Source organism: Scyliorhinus torazame, chromosome 4, assembly GCF_047496885.1.
Source record: "Scyliorhinus torazame isolate Kashiwa2021f chromosome 4, sScyTor2.1, whole genome shotgun sequence".
NCBI lineage: Eukaryota > Metazoa > Chordata > Chondrichthyes > Carcharhiniformes > Scyliorhinidae > Scyliorhinus > Scyliorhinus torazame.
Window position 1 is genome coordinate 329,211,227 of NC_092710.1, and position 27,051 is coordinate 329,238,277.

The following is a 27,051-nucleotide window of genomic DNA, read 5'->3' on the forward strand; positions in this document are numbered from 1 at the left end:
CCGACGTCAACCGGCCTGGGCACAGGTGGCAGAGGCAGTAAGTGCCATAGGCGATACCGCCAGGACCGGGCAGCAGTGCAGGAAGAAGCTTCACGGCGTCCTCAGAGCGGCCAAGGTGAGTGACCACCACCGTGCCTCTGGCACCACCCCCGTCCCACACAACACATCAACTCCCCCCCCTCCCCGTCCCCATGCAGCCCCCACCAGGTGGAAAGGTCGGCAGTGCTGGGTGAGGATGGGAAATCTCCCCAGACCAGCCAGAGTGTAAGTCACCATCACCACTGTGCCCCTGGCACTAACCCCGGCCCAACAGACCCGTAGCCCCCCCCCCCATTTCAGAGGGTGATTGAACCCTACCCGCCGGCAGGCCGCTCGTACCCCACCCGCACCACATGCCAACACTCATACTGCCCATCAAGGATGGATGCCCTGGCCACTAGCTGCGGACCCGCTGAGCTGTCCACGTCCTAGTATCTCACACTATGCATTATCGGCCCCCTCCCAGGAGAAGGTGCACCACAACCACAGGGTGCAGGAGAAGATAGGTTTAAGGTGCGAGGGGAAAGGTTCAGAGGAGATGTATGAGGCAAGTTTTTTACACAGAGGCTGTGGGTGCCTGGAACTCGCTGCCGGAGGAGGTGGTGGAAGCAGGGACGATAGTGACATTTAAGGGGCATCTTGACAAATACATGAATAGGATGGGAATCGAGGGATACGGACCCCGGAAGTGCAGAAGATTTTAGTTTAGACGAGCAGCATGGACGGCACAGGCTTGGAGGGCCGAAGGGCCTGTTCTTGTGCTGTACCTTTCTTTGTTCTGTGTTCTTTGTAAGACAGGGAGGGGTGAGGGGCCCGCCGGTCCTGCGGCTCCTCCCGATTCAGAGCAGAGAGCATTGGATCTGGCCGGCGGGATGAGAGAGGGGGCAGTTGCCGAGATGGAGTTCGGCCTCAGGGATTCAAGTGAGCCCTGTGGTAGTCACCACTGTTGTATTACATTGTGTATACTGCACTGCATAAGAGGGTATTACGGTAAGGCCCCTGTACCCAGGTATGGGGGTAGATCCCTGCTTGCTGGCTCCGCCCAGTAGGCGGAGTACAAATGTGTGTGCTCACCGAACTGCAGCCATTTCGGCAGCAGCTGTAGGAGGCCACACATCTCTGTGAAATAAAGCCTTGATTACTCTCGTCTCGTCGTAATTGATAGTGCATCAAGCCCCCAATGAATTGCAATGTCCCTTTAACTATGCGTCTTGTCTTTTGTCTTGAAGAATCACGTGACGAGGAGGGTCCATCTGGAGACCCTCGCCCCAGCTGCAACCCCACAACTCACTGGACAACGAGGCAGGACCTGCTGGTACCCCATGCCCCACCCCGCCGCAGGAGAGGGGCTGGAACACCTCAGCACCTCTGAAACCCCCGATTTGGTCCTGGCGCATCCAATGGGCAACGGGCAGAACACGGTGCCACCTGAGACGCCCGGAAGATGTGCGATGGGCCATTTGGCTTACCGGTGGCTACTCCGTGAACCTGGAGGCAATCAGGCAGCCCCAGTGCACACGTTGTGTGGCCTCCTGTGGCTGCCTAAGCCCGCTGCCCTGTTCCTCCTGGCCCTCCTTCACATCCTGCCGTTCAACCGCTTCCTCCAGCATGTCACTCCTCTGCTGTGCAATGTTGTGGATGACACAGCAGGCCACAACGATGTGGGAGACCCTCCTAGGGCTATCCTGGAGGGCCCCACCAGAACGGTCCAGGCACCTGAACTGCATTTTCAGGAGGCCGATGCATTGCTCGATAATACCCCTGGTTGTTGCATGGGTTTTAACTGTTCTCCGCTTCGGTCTGAGGCCTCCGGATAGGCTTCATCAGCCACGACCTGCACAAAGTACTACGAGTTTGACCTAACAAGTTCCTATACAATTGAAACAAGACCTTACTACTCCGGTACCCAAATTCTCTTGCGCTCAAGGCCATTAACCTTCCTGATAGTTTGCATGTTAGTCTTCAGTGATTAATGTACAAGGATACCCAGGTCCCTTTGTACATGTACGTTTTCCAATTTCTTTGCATTCTGGGTGTACTCTACACAACTGTTCCTTCTAGCAAAGTGGATTACCTCACATTTTGCCACTAAATTACTAAATCTGTCCAAATCCTCCTGCAGATGTTTCACATCTTCCTCACAACACACATTCCCATGATATATATTGTGAATATCTGGGGTCCAAGTACTGATCCTTGCGGCATTCCACTAGCCACTGCCTGCCAACAAGACAATGGCCCGTTTATTCCTACCCTGTTAGTCAATCCTTAATCCATGACAGTATGCTGCCTCCCATCCCATGTGCTTTTATTTTGTTCATCAACCTCTTGTGGGAACTTTTTCAAAAGCCTTCTGCTGGATTCTCCGTCCAGCAACGCCGGAATCACGGGCGGGAGAATCGAGCATGAGGCGAAAATCGAGGCCAGCACGGGCACCCAACGGAATGCCATCTACACCGCACAAAGGCGTGGGCATGCAAATTGCACAGTTAAGGCACATCATTAACGGGCCTGACCCGGCATTCTCCAGCCTCCGCCTTCGTCAGCTGGGAGTACGGATGGCGACGTTCACTTGTGTAATTTAAAATCGGGAAACAGGTGCCGTGTCTGACGAGGGTGAGAGAGGAAGTAAGACAAGGGACGGGATTGTCCGACCCCCCGCCGGGTGGGAGAATCGCGTGAATCCCCCCCCGCTGTCCTCCCAATTCTCCCGCCCCCCAAAAACCGGCGTGGCGTGAGTCGCGCCGCCCGCCTCGGAGAATGGCGGGGTCCAGCGTGACACAATGGGCCCCAGGGCTGCCCGGATTTTCCGGCCCACAATGGGCCGAAGTCTCGCCCGTTCTATGCCGGTGCCGCCGGCGTAAATTAAATGAATGAAAATCGCTTATTGGCACAAGTAGGCTTCAAATGAAGTTACTGTGAAAAGCCCCTAGTCGCCACATTCCGGCGCCTGTTCGGGGAGGCTGTTACGGGAATTGAACCGTGCTGCTGGCCTGCCTTGGTCTGCTTTCAAAGCCAGCGATTTAGCCCAGTGCTAATCAGAGTAGGTCCCTTACCGGCGGGACCTGGCGGCGCGGGTGGGCTCCGGGGTTCATGGGGGGTCGCGGGGGGATCTGGCCCCGGGAGGTGCTCCCATGGTGGCCTGGCCCGCGGTCGGGGCCCACCGATCTGCGGTCGGGCCTGTACTGTGGGGGCATTCTATTCCTTCCGCACCGGAGGCCGTGGTCATCCGCCATTCCCAGTGCGGAAGTGACACCATGTGCGCATGCGCGGGGATGACGCCAGCATGCCCTGGTGCTCCCGCGCATGCGCTGACTCGCGCCGTCTGCCGGAGGCCCTTCGGCGCCGGTTGGCGTGGCGCCAGGTCCCTATCCCGCCGGCCGGCGGGGCGCCAACCACTCCGGGGCGGGTCTAGCCCCTGAAGTTGCGGAGGATTCCGCACCTTTGGGGTGGCCCGACGCCAGAGTGGTTCGCGCCACTCTGTCCCGCCGGGATCACCCGCCCCGCCGGGTACGGGAGAATCCCGCCCAAGGTCCCAAAGGTGCTAGCTGTGGGCTGTTAGTCCTGCCCCTGGCTGAGGGACGTCTGCCAGGGCAGGGGGTGTAGTGGGGAGATACCAGGAGATTGGTCGGGGGCTGTGGTGTCCCTCCGGGCCCACGGTGTCCCAGACCACCATTGCCGCAGCCTGCAAGGCAGCCATCCACCTGCGCACTCCACTGACCGCCTACCGTGGCCCATGGCTGCGCAGAGTGCCACGGCCAACCCTCCCCCCAACTGGGTATCACTCTGCTGGCGGGGCATCACGGGTTGTACAACATCAGGTACTGGGGACTTATCAACTTTAAGTCCAATTAATTTCTCCAATACGCCCTTCTTACTTGTACCAATTTGCTTCAACTCTGCGTTCTCCCTGGTCCCTGGGAGACAGGATACCAGCAGAAATCAGTAAGACAGAAGTGATAGATGAACTGAAGTTACACTGGACGGTCATCGGGAGTTTTTGAAAATATATGTGCATTTTTCTTTCAGTTGAGGGTAAAGGAGGAAGAACGCTTGACAGCTACGATTGAACAAATAAACAGAGAAGCTGCAATAATTCCTCGGGGTGCTTTTGTCAAGACACCTCTTGAACAGATCCACAAGAACAGGAGTTTTGAAGGTAAAAAGTCTTTAAAGTTCAGGTTTCAATTACTGGAATGAAGTCAAACATCTGCAATAATATTTCTGCAATGTCCCTAAATATTTGGAGAACAGGAGAAGGCCACTCGGCCCATTGGATCAATGACAGTTAATAGCCAGCCATCAACAGGAACTATAATCCTGGTTCACTGTATCCTCTGCTGTATCCTTTCATTGTTTTTTCCCTTTCAAATGCTTGTCCATTTTCCTTTCAAATTAGTCTTGCTGTTTCCTCAGAGCTTCTTGCATCCTGTTGCTATTGAAATTGTGCAAAGGGGTGTCAAATTCCCAAGAGATAGACTCTTCCTCAACAGCCACCTGTGACAAAACCTTCTGTGTTCTAGCTTAAAACATATTTTTTCCAACCTGCCTCTTCAATCTTCTCATGACAATTGTCAATTTGTGCCCTTTTGATTACTGTTTTCTTTTACCAGTAAAAGAAACAATGGGTGCGATCGAACATCCTTGTTACGCCCGACTGCATGATGCAACAAGGCCGTTAAATTTCGCCAGAGGCCTCTCGTGAGATTTGCGATGCTTGAAACACCTCGTGAGATCTAATGAGATCTCGCGGGATGTCGCGACCTGGATCTTACCGTCACTGGGCGTGATCCAGATTTACATATTCAAGCAAGCAGTTAGATTCACTTAAGTATGGCGGCACTAAATTCTCCCAAGGCCCGGGAATGAACACCCATGCCTGGGAGATCTCACCATGGCGCGTTTAGCACTGGTCTGCACAAACTGGGACCAGCTGTCCCTGCACCTTGGGGGGCGTCCCCCAGGCCATTGGAAGCCCCCAGGTGGTCTGTCTGTGCGCAGAATAGTACCCTGGCACTCCTGGTATCCTAGCAATGGATATCCGGGCATGCTGGCGCTGCCATTCAGGCACCCTGGCACTGCCACCCTGACACTGACAGGGCACCCTGGTGGCAGTGCCAAGGTGCCTGGATACCAGTTTTCCTGTGCCGGGAATCAGTCCTGGGGGTGCTCTGCCCTTATGAAGTGGGGTGAAGGGGGGGGGCTCGAGGACCCCTGGTAAGTTGGGGCATAGGAGGCGGGTCCGGAGGCCGCGATGGTGGGGGGTCGAGAGATCGAGGTCGGTGATGCACGATAAATGACCACTAAAGCGAGGTTGTAGTCCAACTGAAGGCTTTAATAAGCTAGATGTTTTCCCCAGCAGCTCAGGTACAGAATGAAGGCTGCTGGGCAGGCACGGGTTCTTATACCCCGTCTAGCAGGGCGGAGCTACCATACATCCTAACCAATAGAAAGCATACAGTTTCAGGATCAGCTATTCCAAGCCCTACAGGAGGCCAGCACGGCACTGGAGCGACCCATGCTACTCCAGCTGCCGATACCGGCCTCAATGGGCGCCGCGGGTTTGCACATGCTCGCTGTGACCGGCGCAATTGCGCGCATGCGCAGTGGCTTCCTTCTACCCGCCGGCCCCAACGCAACATGGCATAGGGCTACAGGGGCCGGCGCGGAGCAAAAGAGGCCCCCAGCCCGAGAGGCTAGCCCGCCGATTAGTAGGCCCCTCTGCCCCCAGGCCGCCCCCCGAAAGGATGCATGCCGAGATCCCGCCAGGTAAGACCACACGTGGATGGCTCCGGATTTGTGGCTTTTGGCGCCAGTCGGCGGACATCGCGCCGTTGGGGGAGAATTTCGCAATTTTCCCCCAAAACGGCGCCAATCAGACGGGCATCGCGCTGGCCCAAAGGTGCGGAATGCGCCGCATCTTTGGGGGCCGAGCCCCAACATTGAGGGGCTAGGCCGGTGCCGGAGGGATTTCCGCCCCGCCAGCTGGCGGAAATGGCGCCTGTTGCCCCGCCAGCTGGCGGAAATGGCGTTTGTTGCCCCGCCAGCTGGCGCGGAAATGCGGCGCATGCGCGGGAGCGTCAGCGGCCGCCGACAGTTTCCCGCGCATGCGCAGTGGGGAGAGTCTCTTCCGCCTCCACCATGGTGGAGGCCGTGGCGGAGGCGGAAGGGAAAGAGTGCCCCCACGGCACAGGCCCGCCCGCGGATCGGTGGGCCCCGATCGCGTGCCAGGCCACCGTGGGGGCACCCCCCGGGGTCAGATCGCCCCGCGCCCCCCCCCCAGGACCCCGCAGCCCGCCCACGCCGCCTTGTTTCACCGGTAAATACCAGCTTTGATTTACGCCGGCGGGACAGGCAATTTCTGGGCGGGACTTCGGCCCATCCGGGCCGGAGAATTGAGCGGGGGGTCCCGCCAACCGACGCGGCCCGATTCCCGCCCCCGCCCAATCTCCGGTACCGGAGACTTCGGCGGGGGCGGGGGCGGGATTCAGGGCGGCCAACGGCCATTCTCCGACCCGGCGGGGGGGTCGGAGAATGACGCCCCTGAACTCAACGCGATCCACTCCTTTCCAAAGTGAAACTAATTGTCCTGATTGGGTGGCATCATGACAATTCGAATCAGCTTAGGCTGCATCTTATCATTAAAGATGAACTCAGTTGTGAGGACAGAGCTCTTGAGGGCCTGGGTGGTGATACCACCTTCGTAAGAGAGCCATACTGCAAAAGCTGCACAGCACACATCCCTGGCCGGACAAAGATGAAAATGTTGGCCAGGACCTACATATGGTGGCCCAGCATCGATAAAGATATTGGGCGGGATTCTCCGGCGGGCGACGCCGAAATCGGGAAGCGCGATTGGACGGAGAATCTGTTCCGGTGCCGTAATCGGGCAGACGCCAATTTGGCGCCAAAATTGCAATTCTCAGTCACCTCGACCGTGGCACCAAGGCGTTTCGGAACACTCGTGGATTAAACACCGTTTGCATATCATTAGCGGGCCTGACCCGGTATTCTCTGGGGCCTCTGCGATTCTACACCGCTGATGGGCTGAGTTCCCGACGGCGCGGTTCATTTGTGCTTTTAAAAACCGTGAAAACGACATTGTGGCTGATGAGGGAAAGAGAGGAGGTGGGACACAGAGAAGCACGACTGTGGGGTGCCGGGCCATACACTAGCCGGGCTGGCTGGGGTGGGGGGGCTCTGCCAGGGCTGGGGGGAGGAGAGTGATGACGGGGGAACAGGTCGAGTAGCCAGGTGACCCTCCAAGGGACCGGAGTGTCCAGGCACGGACCGCCATTGCCGCGGCCTGCAAGGCAGCCATCTTGCTGCGTACCCCACTGACCATCCACCTTAGCCCCTTGTTCTGTAGCGTGGCACTGGCTGAATGGGTAAGGGTTAGGGTTAGCGGACAGGAGACACGGAGCGTAATGTTGGCAAAGGCAGTGTCAGCCGAAGGTACCCTTGGCATCAGGGATGGGTGCCAGGGTCAGAAGCCCCCACAGTGCTGGGCACCAAGGGGGCCAGGGGTGGGGGGATGGAGGGGGGACATGCGGGGGCAGTGGCCGTAGTGCCAACCAGGGCCACCATGTAGTTTGGGGGACCTGATTGGGCACGGGGGTACGCACCATGCTAACATGTCAGGCTTTCACCCCCTGCAGACAATGGATATTGGAATTCAACCAGCAATGCTGGCCTTTCTGCAAGTCGCCGCAACCTGGGGAATGCCCTGCAGCTGTGAGCTGGAGCTGCTCGAGTAGGAGGGAGCGTGCAGCCACGGAGCCTGCCCTGGAGGAACAGGAGGCAGCCGCCCAGGATGGAGAACCAGCCGCCCAACAGGCCGAGGAGGAGGAGGTGCAAAGGAGGCGCCGCATGAGGCTTTGTGAGTACCGGCAGAGCTTGTTGTACAAGGATCTGCTGGACTGGGCATGCCATCGTAGACTCCAGCTGAGCAGGAGGAACAGTGTGATATATCTGTCAGACCATGGTGCACCTGGGTCTCTGGGGGAATGGCGGAGGAAACCCGCTCCCGATGTTCATTAAGGTTATTGTCCCCCTGAACCTTTGCGCCGCGGGTTCCGTCCAGATGCCGTGGGGATCTGTCAGGGATCTCACAGACCTCGGTGCACAGGTGCATCTTCGCCATCACGGTGGCCCTATATGCCCAGTCGACACAATACATGTATGTCAATATGGACTGAGCCCAGCAGGATGCCCGGGCATCGGGGTTCACAGCCATCACCGACATGCTCCAGGTCCAAAGGGTGATCAACGGGATGCATGTCCCCCGACGAGCACCTGCAGATGACAGGCCGCTCTACACAAACAGAAAGGGTTTCCACTTGATGAACGTGCAGCTAATTTGTGACCCACAATTGCGCATCATGCATATTTTCGCCCGATATCCGGGCAGAATGCACAAGGCCTTTATCCTGGCACATTCGACAATTCCTGACATGTTCAAGATGCCCCACGGCTGGGGCTTGGCTTCTGGGCGACAGTGCTTATCTGCTGCGGTCATGGCTTATGGCGCCTATCTGAAGGCTACAGATCAACGCCGAGACCCTCTACAACAACGCTCATGCAGCAACCAAGAGCGTGACTGAGCGGTGCTTTAGCCTCCTGAGGATGCGGTTCAGGTGCCTGGGTTGGAAGGGCCATCCAGTATGACATTAAGGGGATCGCCCACATCGTGGCGGCCTGCTGCGTCCTCCACACCATTGCACAAGGAGGATGTTGGGGAGAGCGAGGATGGACAGGACATGGGGCCCAGGCAGGCACAGGGGAGGCCGCATGACGTGTGCACCAGGACCAACGTGTAAGTGGCGCTCTGATCGCCTCCAGGTTCATCGACTTGGTTTGGCGGGAAACTGGCCAGGGATATGGACCTACCCCCTCCCCCTCTCCCGCCCCCACATATCCAATCCACTCCGTTATACATATCTGCCGCACTACAGGGTGGGGGCCCTGCGTTGGCAGTAACTCCGGGTCTTGTCCATGGGATGGAGGATAATGACAACCCGCTATGCGATGAGCTCTGGTGCTCTGCATTGTTTGACAACGTTTGACACCCGCCCATGGCAGCACTTTAAGAACATAAGAACCTAGGAACACAAGATCTAGGAGCAGGAGTAGGTAATCTGGCCCCTCAAACCTGCTCCGTATTCAGTAAGATCATGGTTGATCTTTTTGTAGACTCAGCTCCATTTACCCGCCTGCTCACCGTAACCCATAATTCCTTCACTGTTCAAAAATCTATCTACCTTTGCCTTAAAAATATTTAACGAGGTAGCCTCAACTGCTTCACTGGGCAGATAATTCCACAGTCACAGCCTTTTGTGTGAAGAAGTTCCTCCTCAACTCAGTCCTAAATCTGCTCCCCCTTATTTTGAGGCTATGCCGTCTGGTTCTCGTTTCACCAGCCAGTGGGAACAACCTCCGTGCTTCTATCCTATCTATTGTCTTTGTAATTTTATATATTTCTATAAGATTCCCCTTCATTCTTCTAAATTCCAATGAGTATAGTCCCAGTCTACTTTGTCTCCCCTCAAAAGTTAATCCTCTCAACTCCGGAATCAACCTCGTGAATCTCCTCTGTACACACTCCAGTGCCAGTACATCCTTTCTCAAGTAAGGAGGCCAAAACTGTACACAGTACTCCAGGTGGCCTCACCAGCACCCTATACAGCTGCAACATAACTTCCTTGCTTTTAAACTGCATCCCTCCAGCCATGAAGGACAAAATTCCATTTGCCTTCTTAATTACCTGCTGCACCTGCTAACCAACTTTTTGCGATTCATGCACAAGGACCCTCTGCACAGCAGCATGCTGCAATTTCTTACCATTTAAATAACAGTCCATTTTGCTGTTATTCCTACCAAAAGGGAAGACCTCACATCTCAACATTGAAATCCATCTGCCATACACTTACCCACTCACTTAAACTATCTATATTCCTCTGCAGACTTTCAGTGTCCTCTGCACACTTGGCCCTACCACTCATCTTAGTGTCATCTGCGAACTTTGACTCATTACACTTGGTCCCCAACTCCAGATCACCTATGTAAATTGTGAACAATTGCGGAGCCAACACTGATTCCCTGAGGGACACCACTAGCTACTGATTGCCAACCAGAAAAACACCCATTATCCCCACCCTTTGCTTTCTGTTAGTTAACCAATCCTCAAATACATTACCAGTAATCACGTGTTCGTAATGTCCTCAAAGAATTGCAATAAATTAGTCAAACCTGCCTGCTACTTGTTCATTGTCCTCCAGGTGCACTGACTTTCAAGTCTTCAGCTCCATGATTTGGCCTGAGCCTGGCCCTTTCTTGCCCCTGTAACTTTCTGCAGTTCTATGTGGCGGCCCATGATGGTTGTTATTTGTTACAATCCCAGCCGCTGTTCCGACTAGACAAGTCAGATCCCTGAGTGAAATCTGGCTTGAATGATCATGGGCGGGATTCTCCCGTACCCGGCAGGGCGGGGGGTCCCGGCGGGACGGAGTGGCGGGCCGCCCCCAAAGGTGCGGAATCCTCCGCACCTTCAGGGGCTAGGCCGGCGCCAGAGTGGTTTGCGCCGCGTCGACCGGGGCCGAGGGGCTCCACCAGAATCCACCAGGCGCGGGTCCGCGCATGCGCGGGAGTGTCAGCGGCTGCTGACATCATCCCCGCGCATGCGCAATGGGGGGTTCTCCTTTGTGCCGGCCATCGGGAGGCTTACACGGTCGGCGCGTAGGAATAGAGGGCGCGATTCTCCGCTCCCGCGCCGGTTGGGAGAATCGCCTGGGTCGCCAAATTCACCCGCGACGCCGGTCCGACGCCCTCCCATGATTCTCCCAAGCGGCGAGAACGGCCCCGTCGAGTTCCGCGCGGCGCAGGCCAGAGAATCGCCCGAGACACCCAAAATGCCGATTCTCCGGCACCCCTGCTATTCTCAGGCCCGGATGGGCCGAGCGGCCAGCCCAAAACGGCGGGTTCTCCCCGGCGCCGTCCACACCTGGTTGCTGCCGGCGGGCACAGCGCGGGAACGCTGGGGGGGCGGCCTGCGGGGGGGGGGAGGGGGGGGATCCTGCACCGGGGGGGGCTGAAATGGGGTGTGGCCCGCGATCGGTGCCCACCTATCGTCGGGCCGACCTCTCTGAAGGAGGACCTCCTTTCTTCCGCAGCCCTGCAAGATCCGTCTGACATCTTCTTGCGGGCGGACTCGGAGAGGACGGCAACCACACATGCACGGGTGACGGCAGTTATGCGGCGCCGGCCGTGTCATATATGCGGCGCCGCCTTTACGCGGCGCCAAGGCCTGGCGCGTGTAAATAATGCGGCACCGCTCCTAGCCCATTATCGGGCCCTGAATCGGTCAGGATAGGGGTCGTTTCGCGCCGTCGTGAACCTCGACGGCGTTCACGACGGCGTGAACACTCTGCCTCCATTTCGGAGAATCCCGCCCAGAGTGCCCCCACGGCACAGGCCCGCCCTCGGATCGGTGAGCCCCGATCGTGGGCAGGCCAGCATGGGGGCACACCCTGGAGCCAGATTGCCCCGCGCCCCCCCGAGGACCCCGGAACCCACCCGCGCCGTCAGGTCCCGCCGGTAAGGGACTAACTCTAACTTATGCTGGCGGGACCTGCATAGAACGGGCAGGACTTTGGCCTTTGTGGGCCGGAGAATCGCTGGAGGAGGCCCGCCGATCGGCACGGCGCGATTCCGGCCCCCGCCAAATCTCCGGCGCCGGTGGGGGCGGGATTCACTCCACCTCCGACCCAGCGGGGGGTTGGAGAATCCCGTCCCTTGACTTTTTTTTTACAAACCGTCGAACAAATTCACAGGGGTCTGCTGGTATACCTATTAAAACAACAGTACGCCAGGCAAAAAGGCTGGAAAGATCTCAATACAGGCATAGAATCGTTACAGTCCAGAAGAAGCCAATTGGTCCTCGAGTCTGCACCGGCCCTCCAAAAGAGCACCACACATAGGCCCACTCCACTGCCCTATCCCTGTAACCCCACCTAACCTGCAAATCTTTGGGCTGTGGGAGGAAACTGGAGCACCCGGAGGCAACCCACGCAGACACGGGGAGAAAATGCAAACTCCACACAGATAGTCACCCAAGGCTGGAATTGAACCCCGTTCCCTATCCCTGCGTTTGCGCAGATCGGTCTTTTTCAGCGCGATGAATTCTTAACTGCGCCATAGCTTGAATGGAGGCAAAATCTTTTTTACTTTGATTCAACGTTTCGGCACTTCTATTTTTAGAATCTTTCCTCGCATGGAACATTATAATCGAATCCTCCAGACTTATTTTTTATTTCTTTTGCAGTTGTTTATGGAGCTTTTCATTTCTTTTAAGCTCACAATTCTGATCACATTTTTTAATGACTATTGCAAAGTTATTTATTTCAACTTCATTCTCAAAGTGAAATGAGTTGTACACTACTATAGCCTGTTGTCCAGCCATTAGTAGCAATAAAGGAGTGTTACGCTTATCACTGGCAGTTTGGAGTTTGGAGGATGAGAGGTACACTTCAAACTCTTGTTTGAATATTTTCCAGTTTACATCTACATTTTGATCCAATGACAGTAGGGGGACGGCGATATATTTCCAAGTCAGAATGATGTGTGATTAGGAGGAGAACTTGGATCTATACACTAGTGGTGTTCCCTTATGCCTGTTGCCCATGTTGTTCTAAGTGGTACAGGTCATGGTTTGGAAGTGTAGTCAAAGGAGCCATGGAAAACATGGGAGATGTTTATAATGATTCAAGATCTTGTATACCTAGGAGAAAGGCAGGATGTATTTATTTTGAATATTATAATGTCCTTTAATGTTGCTTCCTAATACAACTTCGTCCCTTAGAGATGCCACCCACCCTATATAATTTTCTGAGAAAAGGTTTAAAGTCTAAAATAAGTAGAAAAACAGCTATTTAACCCCTCAAACCTATTTTAGCCACAAACTATATCTGATTACACTATCAGGAATTCTCACCTCTATCACTATCTGTCCAAATGGAAGCAAAGGGGGATGAAATTTGTTTGGCTCTAGTTCTGGTGACATTATGCAGATCATGTCAATTCCTGGGGCAGATAGCTCTGCCAGCTTCTACCTGTGTGATCCACATCAATTACTTCAATTGTATCAATAGAACAGGTTTTGGGACTGCCTGAGACCGGGGAATCAGCATACATCTGCTTTGCACCACCAGAAAGACACCCATATCCCTTTGTACATCCACACTTGCCAATATATCACCATTTAAATAATACTCGTCCTTTTTTTCTTCATATCAAAGTGTATAACTCCACATTTAGCCACATTGTACTGCATCTGCCATTTGTTTGCCCATTCCTCAACTTGTCTAAATCACCTTGAAGTCTCCTTGCATCCTCCTCACAACTCACAGTTCTGCCCAGTTTTGTGTTGTCAGCAAACGTGTAAATGTTAGATTTAGTTCCCTCATCCAGGCCATTAATATATATCATGAACAGCTGGGATCCAAGCACTGATCCCTGGAGTACCCCACAAGTCACTCAGTAAAAAGCCCCATTTATTCCTACTCTCTGTCGCCTGTCTTTAAACCAATTCTTGATCCATGTCAATACATTACTCCCTAGCCCATATGCTCTAATTCTGCCCACTAACTTATTATGAGGGACCTTATCAAAAGTCTTCTGAAAGTCCATACACCGTGTCCACTGGTTCTCCCTCATCTATTCTACTAATTACATCCGCAAAAACTCCAATAGATTTGTTAAGCATGATTTGCCTTTCTATAAACCCATGCTGGCTTTGCCTAATGCCGTTAATGTTTTCCAAATGTTATGTTATCACACCTCTAGCATCTTCCACACTATTTATTTCAGACTAACTGGTCTCTAATAATTCTCCTCTTATTTTCTGTATCTCCCTTTTTAAATAGAATCATAGAACCATGGAGTCTCTACAGTGCGAAGGAGGCCATTCAGCCCATCAAGTCTGCATTGACCCTCTGAAGGAGCACCCTACCAGCGCCCTCCCCTCCCCCCCCACCCCCCCACCAAACGCAAACTATCTTTTCTTGGACACTAAGGGGCAATTTAAAATGGCCAATCAACCTAATCTGCACATCTTTTGACTGGGAGGAAGGAAACTGGAGCACCCGGAGGAAACCCACGCAGACACGGAGAGAACATGCAAACTCCACATAGACAGTTACCGGAGTGGGGTTCCATTCCTCACTATTGCATTGATTTCCTCCATTACTATCAATGCTACCCCACCTCCTTTCCCTCTGTCCTTCCTAAGTAATGAGTACCACTGGATGGTCAGTTGTCATTAAGACACAAAGCCTTTCGACTTTTCTTTTTAACCTTGTTGGTCATCTTAACTTTACTTTGCATTATGGCCCCATTGATTTTCATCCTTGTTTCTTCTGCCATACGCTTTTGCTTATTACATTTGGCTTTTGTTTCTATCCTTGTTCCTCCCTCCTCTGTCTCCCTGATCAGGTTCCCATCCCTCTGCCATTCTAGTTTAAACCCTCCTGACAGCACTAGCAAACCACACCTCCCCAGCACCCCTGAGGACATTGGTCCAGGTCCTGCCCTGATCCATCCGGCTTGCACCTGTCCCACCTTCCCCAGAACCGGTACCAATGTCCCAGACATCTGATTCCCTTTCTCCTACACTATTTCTGCAGCCACGTATTTATCTAGTATATTCTGTTATTTTTAATCTTATTGAGTTATCCAATGTAAAAGCTATCATGATCCTTTAGACCATTGAACACTTCTTGATGGCATTCTCAGTTTAATGACATGCTCTGCTCTGAATTTGACCTCAGGTTTGTCAGTAACTGAGGCTGGGAAGTTGCAATCCTATCTTCACTTCACCATGCCGCTCAAGCTGAAGCTAAAGTCGATGCTGTCACAAGCCAATCTGGAGGAATCCATTGATTTTCTGAGTTCCCTTGAAGACGACGATTTGAAAGGTAAGCCACTGGACGTTTTTCCAGAACTCTGCAGGTAAATGGTGAAATTGCTTCCACTGCCTTTTGAAGAAGAGGGTTCCACGGCCTCACGATCCCCTGAGAGAAAATAAATTCTCGCCTCCGTCTTAAATGAATGACCCATTATTTTGGGATAGCTGTTGAAAGCTGCCGGAGAGACCTTTTCTTCCACAGAGTTGAGCAAAGGCAGGCTGGCATTCCCCATAAGCAATCCGGAATGATCCCACTCTAGCTCACCTCCCAATAAGTAACTTTAAACCGAGCATTGACCAGTGCTAGTTGCTGACCGTTAGCAATTTGCCTGGTAATGTGGATGTTGTTTGCTTTAATACACAACTCGGAAGAGTACCAGAATGTTACAGTGCTAGTGCAAGAAATCTTGGCAGTGTAGTGGGTTGTTAGTAGAATCGTAGCCATTTCAACTTTGCAGTAGGTCGTATCAGACATTCTACCTGTGCTAGTGCTGACTGTACCCAGAAACCAGTGAATCTCATTTCCTGACCGATTTTTCTTCCCTACATGTTTATCTGATCCTCCTCGACTTGCCGTCATTCGGCACATGTGGCCAAACATTACATATTCTAATCAATAGATGAAATTTCTTCTACTTTTGCCTCTTTGCCCCTCCAATAATACATTTATGTCCCCTTGTTAATGATAGACTGCCTAATGGAATAACCTTTCACTATTTATCCTTCTAAACTATTTCATAAGCCCAGAAATTCCTTTTAAGGAGCAGATGCCAGGAAATTTGACCTATGATTTTGAACAATTCTTTTAGATTTCCTTCTTCACCTCTTTCTGCTCCAATAAATACAACTCCATTTTGTTCCAACTCCCTTGCTTTGGGGCATTGTGTGAATCATCGTAATTCCCTTGCATCAATGATATAATCTAATCCACAAATGCTGAGAGCTCTGTGTGCTGACTTGAAGCTAGCTATGAAAAGTAATGGACTAATGCAGGCAGCGTGACAGAACAGGTATCCAGAGACAGCAAGGCAACTCCAAATGCTGCAAATCAGCAAACAAAACAGAAAATGTGATGTAGATCAGCCAGCACCTGAGAGATAGCAGACAGCTTGATGTTGCAAGTAGGAATCTGTCGGAATAGCTTTGAAGAATAGCCCCACTTTGAACATTAACCTGCCTTTGCAGACCCTGATGGAGGTTAATCTATGTCCCCAACATTTCACAGTATGTAATGCCTGCCAAGGCCACCTGACTTTGTATCACATCAAGAAAAGGACTGATCGGCCCAAAGATGGTTGATGCAGGTAGGGCAGTGGATGTTGTCTATATGGAATTCAGTAAGGTATTTGACGAGGTCACTCATGGCAGACTGGTACAAAAGTGAAGTCACATGGGATCAGAGGTGAGCTCGCAAGGTGGATACAGAACTGGCTAGGTCATAGAAGGCAGAGAGTAACAACGGAAGGGTGCTTTTCTGATTGGAGGGCTGTGACTAGTGGTGTTCCGCAGGGATCAGTGCTGGGGCCTTTGCTGTTCGTAGTATATATAAATGATTTGGAGGAAAATGTAACTGGTCTGATTAGTAAGTTTGCAGATGACACAAAGATTGGTGGAATTGCGGAAAGCGATGAGGACTGTCAGAGGATACAGCAGGATTTAGATCGTTTGGAGACTTGGGCGAAGAGATGGCAGATGGAGTTTAATCCGGACAAATGTGAGGTAATGCATTTTGGAAGGTCTAATGCAGGTAGGGAATATACAGTGAATGGTAGAACCCTCAAGAGTATTTACAGTCAGAGAGATCTAGGTGTACAGGTCCACAGGTCACTGAAAGGGGCAACACAGGTGGAGAAGGTAGTCAAGAAGGCATAGGGCATGCTCGCCTTCATTGAATATAAAAATTGGCAAGTCATGTTGCAGCTGTATAGAACCTTAGTTCGGCCACACTTGGAGTTTAGTGTCCAATGCTGGTCGCCACACTACCAGAAGGATGTGGAGGCTTTAGAGAGGGTGCAGATGAGATTTACAGGATGTTGCCTGGTATGGAGGACATTAGCTATGATTAGAGGTTGAATTAACTCAGTTTGTTCTCACTGGAGCGACGGAAGTTGAGGGGCGACCGGATAGAGGTCTATAACATTATGAGGGGCATAGACAGAGTGGATAGTCAGTGACTTTTTCCCAGCGCAAAGGGTCAATTACTTGGGGGCATATGTTTCAGGTGCAAGGGGCAAGGTTTAGAGGAGATATACGAGGCAAGTTTTTTACACAGAGGGTAGAGGGTGCCTGGAACTCGCTGCCGGAGGAGGTGGTGGAAGCAGGGACAATAGTGACGTTTAAGGGGCACCTTGACAAATATATGAATAGGATGGGAATAGTGGGATACAGACCCAGGAAGTGTAGAAGATTGTAGTTTAGTCGGGCAGCATGGTCGGCACGGGCTTGGAGGGCCGAAGGGCCTGTTCCTGTGCTGTACGTTTCTTTGTTCTTTGTTTATTATGCCTGTGCCAGCGCACAGAGCACCCTAATTAGTCACCCTTCCCTGCTCTTTCCCCATAGCCCTGCAATTTTCTGCCCTGCAAGTATTTATCTGCTCTGCTTCATATTGACTTTTAACCCGTGAGCTGAGCTTCGTCAGCTTGAGGTGCGGCTGGCTTAAGTCACTGAAATTCATGGTGAGGAGGGAACAGAATTCTTTTCAGCCTCTGCCTGAAACCAGCATCAGGAGGCCCAAAACCCTTTCAGGTTTTAATGCAGCCGCTAAGCAATGGGTGCCAAATGGGCACAAGTCAATTGTGGCGAGGCAGACAAATCCAGTCTGCACCTCGGCTGTGCTGGCTGTAAGGTCAAAATCGAGGGAGCGCAGCTAAACCCGAAAAGGGCAAGCACAGACAGATAGCAGTGCGTTGGTATCAGAAGGAGCACTCCGGAAGGGGCCCTTTTGAAGAGTGGCCACCAGGAACCCCTTTGAGGAGGGCTAGTCGGGCCCTTGCCTGCTCAGTTAAAAATGGGCTTCAAGACTTCCGGGTGCGGCGATGACCAGCTGAGTCGCACGTTTCGGCTGCTCCTGGTGAAACGGACTTTTGGGCTCTTGATAGGAGCCCCTACAGCAATTTTGACGGCTAAAAACACTGTGTGGTAAACCAGAAGGGAATCCCCCCTGGATACGGATAAAAAAGGAGGAGAAAGTGGCCGGATTGCAGTGGATCCTTTAGAACAGTGGCAAGGAAGGCAAGCAAAAACCAAGATGGCGTCGGAAGGTGGCAGTTTAACATGGGGCCCTGAACAACAAGAGTTCTTGAAATGCTGTGTGGAAGAGCTCAAAAAGGAAATGAAGAAAGAGTTGTTGGCCCCGATACTACAGGCGATCGAAGGGCTAAAGGAGGAACAAAAGACCCAGGAGCGGGAGCTTCGGGTCGTGAAGGCAAAGGCAGCCGAGAATGAGGACGACATACAGGGCCTGGTGGTGAAGACGGAGACGCATGAGGCACATCAGAAACGATGTGTGGAAAGGTTGGAGGCACTGGAGAACAACACAAGGAGGAACAACCTGAGGATTCTTGGTCTTCCTGAAGGTGCGGAGGGAGCGGACGTCGGGGCATATGTGAGCACGATGCTGCACTCGTTAATGGGAGCGGAGGCCCCAGCGGGTCCGTTGGAGGTGGAGGGAGCATACTGAGTGATGGCGCGAGGACCGAGAGCAGGAGAAATTCCCAGAGCCATAGTGGTGAGATTCCTCCGTTTTAAGGATAGAGAAATGGTCCTTAGATGGGCAAAGAAAACTCGGAGCAGTAAATGGGAGAACGCGGTGATCTGCGTTTATCAAGACTGGAGTGCGGAGGTGGCGAGAAGGAGGGCGAGCTTTAATCGGGCCAAGGCGGTGCTTCATAAAAAGAAGATAAAATTTGGAATGCTGCAACCGGCAAGACTGTGGGTCACATATCGAGGGAGGCACCACTACTTTGAGACGGCGGATGAAGCGTTGGCTTTTATTGTGGAAGAAAAACTGGAATGAGCGGGTTATTAAAAAGAACGTTTGAACAAAGTGGTGGGGCGAATGTGGGGGGCGAAGAGGGGGGTTAAAAAGGGGGGAAAGAGGAGTTTTATGTACTAATCCTGCGATGTGGTAACTTTTCTCTCTTCCACAGGTGGTGATGGGGGGAGGAGGGGAGGTGGAGGAGATGGGGCGTTGGCCATTGGGGGCGGGGCCAAGGGAGAAGCGCGGGCTTGGTTCCCGCGCTATGATAATCATGGCGGGAATAGAGAAGCAGGAAGGAGGGGGTGTCGCATGGCGCGAGCCGAGGTCGGCCAGAGTTTGCTGACTTCTGGGAGCAACATGGGGGGAATAATTACGCTAGCGGGGGATCTAGCGGGGGGGGTGAGAGGGGGGAATTACTGGGTTGCTGCTGCTGGGGAGAGGGGGGAGCTGGTATGGGAGGGGATGGGCGGGGGGGCACCGCCTGGGGGAGATACAGCTGCGTGGGAACCGGGTGAGGAGCTGGAAAAAGGGGATGGCTAATCGACAAGGGGGGGGGTAGGAAGCCCCCCAACCCGGCTGATCACGTGGAACGTGAGAGGGCTGAACGGGCCGATAAAGAGGGCACAGGTACTCGCACACCTTAAGAAACTTAAGGCAGATGTGGTTATGTTACAGGAAACGCACCTGAAACTGATAGACCAGGTTAGGCTACGCAAAGGATGTGTGGGGCAGGTGTTCCATTCGGGGCTAGATGCGAAAAACAGGGGGGTGGCAATATTAGTGTGGAAGCGGGAAATGTTCGAGGCAAAGACTATAGTGGCGGATAACGGGGGCAGATACGTGATGGTGAGTGGCAAACTACAGGGGGAGACGGTGGTTTTGGTAAACGTATATGCCCCGAACTGGGATGATGCCAATTTTATGAGGCGGATGCTAGGAAGCATTCCGGACCTAGAGATGGGAAAGCTGATAATGGGGGGAGATTTTAATACGGTGTTGGAACCAGGGCTGGATAGGTCGAAGTCCAGGACTGGAAGGAGGCCGGCAGCAGCCAAGGTACTTAAAGATTTTATGGAGCAGATGGGAGGTGTAGACCCGTGGAGATTTATCACCGAGGAGTAAGGAGTTCTCGTTTTTCTCCTATGTCCATAAAGTCTACTCGCGAATAGACTTTTTTGTGCTGGGAAGGGCGTTGATCCCGAAGGTGAGAGGAACGGAGTATACGGCTATAGCCATTTCGGATCACGCTCCACACTGGGTAGACTTGGAGATAGGGGAGGAAACAGGAGGGCGCCCACCCTGGAGAATGGACATGGGACTAATGGCAGATGAGCGGGTGTGTCTAAGAGTGAGGGGGTGCATTGAAAAGTACTTGGAACTCAATGATAATGGGGAGGTCCAGGTGGGAGTGGTCTGGGAGGCGTTGAAGGCGGTGGTTAGAGGGGAGCTGATATCAATAAGGGCACATAAAGGGAAGCAGGAGAGTAAGGAACGGGAGCGGTTGCTGCAAGAACTTTTGAGGGTGGACAGACAATATGCGGAAGCACCGGAGGAGGGACTGTACAGGGAAAGGCAAAGACTACATGTAGAATTTGACTTGCTGACTACGGGCACTGCAGACGCACAATGGAGGAAGGCACAGGGTGTACAGTACGTTTATGGGGAGAAGGCGAGCAGGTTGCTGGCACACCAATTGAGGAAAAGGGGAGCAGCGAGGGAAATAGGGGGAGTGAGGGATGAGGAAGGAGAGATGGAGCGGGGAGCGGAGAGAGTGAATGGAGTGTTCAAGACATTTTATAAAAAATTATATGAAGCTCAACCCCCGGATGGGAGGGAGAGAATGATGGGCTTCTTGGATCGGCTGGAATTTCCCAAGGTGGAAGAGCAGGAAAGGGTGGGACTGGGAGCACAGATCGAGGTAGAAGAAGTGGTGAAAGGAATTAGGAGCATGCAGGCGGGAAAGGCCCCTGGACCGGATGGATTCCCAGTCGAATTCTATAGAAAATATGTGGACTTGCTCGCCCCGGTATTGACGAGGACCTTTAATGAGGCAAAGGAAAGGGGACAACTGCCCCCGACTATGTCTGAAGCAACGATATCGCTTCTCTTAAAGAAGGAAAAGGACCCGCTACAATGCGGGTCCTATAGACCTATTTCCCTCCTAAATGTAGATGCCAAGATCCTGGCCAAGGTAATGGCAATGAGAATAGAGGAATGTGTCCCGGGGGTGGTCCACGAGGACCAAACTGGGTTTGTGAAGGGGAGACAGCTGAACACGAATATACGGAGGCTGTTAGGGGTAATGATGATGGCCCCACCAGAGGGGGAAACGGAGATAGTAGTGGCGATGGATGCCGAGAAAGCATTTGATAGAGTGGAGTGGGATTATTTGTGGGAGGTGTTGAGGAGATTTGGTTTTGGAGAGGGGTATGTTAGATGGGTGCAGCTGTTGTATAGGGCCCCGATGGCGAGCGTGGTCACGAATGGACGGGGATCTGCATATTTTCGGCTCCATAGAGGGACAAGGCAGGGATGCCCTCTGTCCCCATTATTGTTTGCACTGGCGATTGAGCCCCTGGCGATAGCGTTGAGGGGTTCCAAGAAGTGGAGGGGAGTACTTAGAGGAGGAGAAGAGCACCGGGTATCTTTGTATGCGGACGATTTGCTACTATACGTGGCAGACCCGGCGGAGGGGATGCCAGAAATAATGCGGATACTTGGGGAGTTTGGGGATTTTTCAGGGTATAAATTGAACATGGGGAAAAGTGAGTTGTTTGTGGTGCATCCAGGGGAGCAGAGTAGAGAAATAGAGGACCTACCGTTGAGGAAGGTAACAAGGGACTTTCGTTACCTGGGGATCCAGATAGCCAAGAATTGGGGCACATTGCATAGGTTAAATTTAACGCGGTTGGTGGAACAAATGGAGGAGGATTTCAAGAGATGGGATATGGTATCCCTGTCACTGGCAGGGAGGGTGCAGGCGGTTAAGATGGTGGTCCTCCCGAGATTCCTCTTTGTGTTTCAGTGCCTCCCGGTGGTGATCACGAAGGCTTTTTTTAAAAGGATTGAAAAGAGCATCATGGGTTTTGTGTGGGCCGGGAAGACCCCGAGAGTGAGGAAGGGATTCTTACAGCGTAGCAGGGATAGGGGGGGGCTGGCACTACCGAGCCTAAGTGAGTATTATTGGGCCGCTAATATTTCGATGGTGAGTAAGTGGATGGGAGAGGAGGAGGGAGCGGCGTGGAAGAGATTAGAGAGGGCGTCCTGTATGGGGACTAGCCTACAGGTTATGGTGACAGCCCCATTGCCGTTCTCACCGAGGAACTACACCACAAGCCCGGTGGTGGTGGCTACAATGAAGATTTGGGGACAGTGGAGACGGCATAGGGGAAAGACTGGAGCCTTGGGGGGGTCCCCGATAAGAAACAACCATAGGTTTGCCCCGGGGGGAATGGATGGGGGATATGGAATGTGGCAAAGAGCAGGAATAACGCAACTGAAAGATCTGTTTGTGGATGGGAAGTTCGCGAGTCTGGGAGCGCTGACTGAGAAATATGGGTTGCCCCAAGGGAATGCATTCAGGTATATGCAACTGAGGGCTTTTGCGAGGCAACAGGTGAGGGAATTCCCGCAGCTCCCGACACAAGAGGTGCAGGACAGAGTGATCTCAAAGACATGGGTGGGGGATGGTAAGGTGTCAGATATATATAGGGAAATGAGGGACGAAGGGGAGACTATGGTAGATGAACTAAAAGGGAAATGGGAAGAAGAGCTGGGGGAGGAGATCGAGGAGGGGCTGTGGGCAGATGCCCTAAGCAGGGTAAACTCGTCGTCCTCGTGTGCCAGGCTAAGCCTGATTCAGTTTAAGGTATTACACAGGGCGCATATGACTGGAGCACGGCTCAGTAAATTTTTTGGGGTGGAGGATAGGTGTGCGAGGTGCTCGGGAAGCCCAGCGAATCATACCCATATGTTTTGGTCATGCCCGGCACTACAGGGGTTTTGGATGGGGGTGACAAAGGTGCTTTCAAAAGTAGTGGGGGTCCGGGTCGAACCAAGCTGGGAGTTGGCTATATTTGGGGTTGCACAAGAGCCGGGAGTGCAGGAGGCGAGAGAGGCCGATGTTTTGGCCTTTGCGTCCCTAGTAGCCCGGCGCAGGATATTGTTAATGTGGAAAGAAGCCAAGCCCCCGGGGGTGGAGACCTGGATAAATGACATGGCAGGGTTTATAAAGCTAGAGCGGATTAAGTTCGTTCTAAGGGGGTCGGCTCAAGGGTTCACCAGGCGGTGACAACCGTTCGTCGAATACCTCGCAGAAAGATAGATGGAATGGAAAAAAGAAGGCAGCAGCAGCAGCCCAGGATTGGGGGGGGGGGGGGGGGAGGAGGAACCAGAAGGACTCTCAGGGTTGTTAATATATACTGTATAATATGTATAGGTCGTTGCGACAGATAATTATATATTGGACTGTTAAATTATTTTTTTGGAGAGTGTTACTTGTGATAAGGCAGTTGCCGATTAGGGTTAGTTTTCATTTTTGTTATTTATTATTTATTCATTTTTTGTTTATAAAATAAGTCATTGTTATTTGTGTTGTTATAATATTGTGTAAAGGATGCACAATGTACTGTGTTGGTTGACCAAAAATTTTCAATAAAATATTTATTAAAAAAAAAATGGGCTGCAAAAATACAACCAGAGTCTTAAACCATGTAGGCTCCTCCTGTCCTAAAACAGAAGGGTGTGCTGTGCGCCTGTTTGCAGGACCAGCTGAAAACCATATCAGATGGGCATTGGCCGTCGAAGAGGTGACCACAGTTACATCTCAACCCTCATCTCTGATTTCACTCCTTGTGTCACCCTCATCAGTGTTTCTTGTTTGTCCATCATTGCCTGGAGCAGCAACTGCTGGTCTTCTTACACTTACAGTGTAGGAAGTTGGTTCTAATATCTCACCTGCTAAATCACTTCATTCCTATTCCCTGGCTTCAAAATCCATCTGTCATCCATTGATTGTCCCTTTCCTCTTAAATTTGAGCCATTCTGCATGAGCACTGGAAGTTGTTGTCTGTGGTGTTCAGTTGCAACAGTCACTAAATGGTTTTTGCAGTCTCCTGGCTCGCTGCTCAATTTTCACAGGAGCTTCACGCAAAGCCCCCGATAAGCTTTTGTTTCGGTGCAACATCGTGGGCCGAAGGGCCTGTACTGCGCTGTATCGTTCTATGTTCTATGTTCTAAGGCTTACTACATTAAAGGCACAGACAGCACGGTGGTGCAGTGGCTAGCACCGCTGCCTCACAGCGCTGAGGACCCGGCTTCTATCTCGGCCCCGGGTCACTGTCCGTGTGGAGTTTGCACATTCTCCCCGTGTCTGTGTGGGTCTCGCCCCCACAACCCAAAGATGTGCAGGGTAGGTGGATTGGCCACGCTAAATTGTCCCTCGATTGGAAAAAAAGAATTGGGTTCTCTAAATTTTTAAAAAAACTACATTAAAGACACTATTAATGGAATTTGTTGTTGTTGAACTTGGGGGCAATGTGACAGTGCAGAATTGTGATGTATTCGGTGTCACATGGTCCCAATTCTCAGCAGAGGCCACTACATTATTCCTCCTGCCCCTTTTTCAGTAATGTTTACATTTACCATAACAGAGCCTAAGATGAAAATTAACATCTTTTCAATTTCCTTTTGCCATTTCACAATCTAATTTCTTTCACAATTTCCTACTTAAAAAGCGAACTATCTCATGGGACGTGTACGAGGGATGGTCAGTGACAGGCGAACAGATTCAACATAATTCACTGACAGAGCCAATGTGAATTGTCAGTTTGAATTGCAAGTGCTCATTAATCACTGCATTTTGTTTGCTTCAATCTCAGCTTTATTGGGGTTGCGGGGGTGGGGAAGGGGTAGGGGGGAACAACTCGGTCACAGGGGAACTGTTTACAGGAAAGTGTCAGGAGAGCAGGGCATTGAACTTTACTCTGGCTTTTACGTACTCCCTCTCCCAGTCCCGCTCACTGGGCCCACGAACAGGCTTGTATTTGAAGGATTTTAACACGAGTCAGAAGATGCACAGTTTAAACTGCATGATTGAGGGCATTGCTATTAATGATTGATGATGATGCTGGTTCATGTTACAAGCCCTGAGATTCCTTGGAGTAGCTGCTGTAATATGATGGGGTTGTAGTGATGGTGGAATGTAAGGTCGATGGCGAGGCCCAGCAGGTTTGCTCGATTGTATTGGTTTTGGGTCGAGAGAGGAATATCGGCCAGAAAATCTGGGGAACTCCCGATCCTTCAAGTTCCACCATTAGATTGTCATGATCCATCTGAACAGTGGGAGCAGGCAGATCAGTTTAACATGTTCTGCAAAGGCAAAATCTCTGACAGTTTCCTCAGCCCTCCTGCAATGTGTCATCTTAGATGGTGTACTGAAGCCCCGAATAAAGCTTGAATCCATGCCCAGCTAACTTGGAGACAAAAATGCTGCTGACCGAGCCTAGCTGACACTTGAAATTGCACCCTTGTCCCCTATTTCATTCGAGAAATTACTCGAGGTAATACAATGGTTAATTGTATTACATTCAGCTAATACTTCAAACATTTGAAGTATCTTTCATGGATTCTATCTGCAGTAATTTCTAAGCTATAATTAAACTTTAATTTAACCTGGGGATCCCCACCTCTCAGCCACTGGGCAAGGTTGAGAAGGCGGAGCCTTCATGAATAACCTCAGCCAGTACGGGAATTGAACCCGCGCTGCTGGTCTCACTCTGCATCACAAACCTGCTGTCCAGCTAACTGACCTAAACGGCCCCCTAATGCTAGTGTTGTAGATGGAGGCAAAGACTCCATGAGACGCCAGGCTGACAGGGTGCAACTCATTTTATTCCTCACTAGTCACAATAATCCACTCTCCACTCCCCGCAGCGTCTGCTTTCCCCAACTGCTTCCAGGTCGGGGTTCATATTCTGTGGAGAGCTCCTCCAATTAAAAGGGAGCTCAGTCCCCTAGTCACCTGAGCGGCTCCCACTCAGGTGTTGGAGGGGAATCTTTCTCTGATCACCCGCTGCTTCTGGTTGTAGCCCTGCTATCGGAACTGGTGTGTTATTCTGTATGTTGATGCCTTTTTCGGACTTTGAAGCCTGGATTGCGGCAGGGATTAATGGTGCTACGACTGGATGGATGGAGGAGAAGTTGCTTGCAGGGGAAAGAGAGGATAGAGTTTGCCTGTCTACAGTTGCCACGCCTGAGACTCATACTTGTTACTGGCTGCCTTTCTTCTTAGCAGCTAGGAGTGGAGCACGGGGAGGATTTTGGTTGGCCTGCTGCCGGACTGAAAGTGGAGGAGAACTGACTTGTTTTTGCAGTTTTGGACTGGACGGTGTCTTGAGTTCGGATGACGGATCTGAGAGAGCAGCAGGTCAATGGCTCAATTGGCTATGTGTACTGCTGGACTGATGTTGGTTTTGTTTTATTGTTGGGGGATTGTATGGTTATGATTGCACTTTTGTTGTGTATTGTTATTTTGTGCCTAACGGGTGGGTGCTCGCCAGTTGCGGCCCTCCTGCTTCTGTGCACTGGGGGGTGAGAGGTCCTTCCCAATGCTTGTGAGGGGGAGGGATGTTCCCTCTCTTTCCCCTCAACCGCGCACTTCTTGACCTTTTCTGGTGGAGTGAGCTGCTTGCGTCCGCCTTTTCACCGACGTGAGGTGTTGCTGGAGCCACGGAAGGGTGAGGGAGGGAGCGTGCGCTGGCTTGAGTGCTGGCGGCTTTACCTTGTGCTTAATTGTCTGTTGAGTTTCTTGTGATTGCTCTGTATTTTGTCTTGTTATTTTTATAAAGGGAGTTCTTTCCCTATCTCTTCTACCAAGCCCTGTATCGGTGTGTCCTTTTCCGGTGGGCTGCGCTGTTCATTTGGCCACCTTTCCACCGATGTGGGGCTGCCGTTAGGCTGGGCATTAATGTGTCCTTTTCCGGTGGTCTGTGCTGCTCATTTTGGCGCCTTTCCCACGATGTGGGGCTACCGTTGCGGAGAGTGTGGGGGGGGGGTGGTGGAGCCGGGGAACAGA

At 52.0% G+C, this 27,051-nt stretch overlaps 1 protein-coding gene across 1 annotated transcript in view; it reads left to right on the forward strand.

The window, feature by feature from the left end:
• rsph9 (radial spoke head component 9) overlaps nucleotides 1-27,051 on the forward strand; it is a 104,783-nt gene that overhangs the window by 22,837 nt on the left and 54,895 nt on the right. The window contains exons 3-4 of the mRNA XM_072500201.1: nucleotides 4,069-4,198; nucleotides 14,862-15,008. Of these exons, the coding sequence (XP_072356302.1) occupies nucleotides 4,069-4,198; nucleotides 14,862-15,008 (277 nt within the window). The remainder of the gene's footprint in view (nucleotides 1-4,068; nucleotides 4,199-14,861; nucleotides 15,009-27,051) is intronic.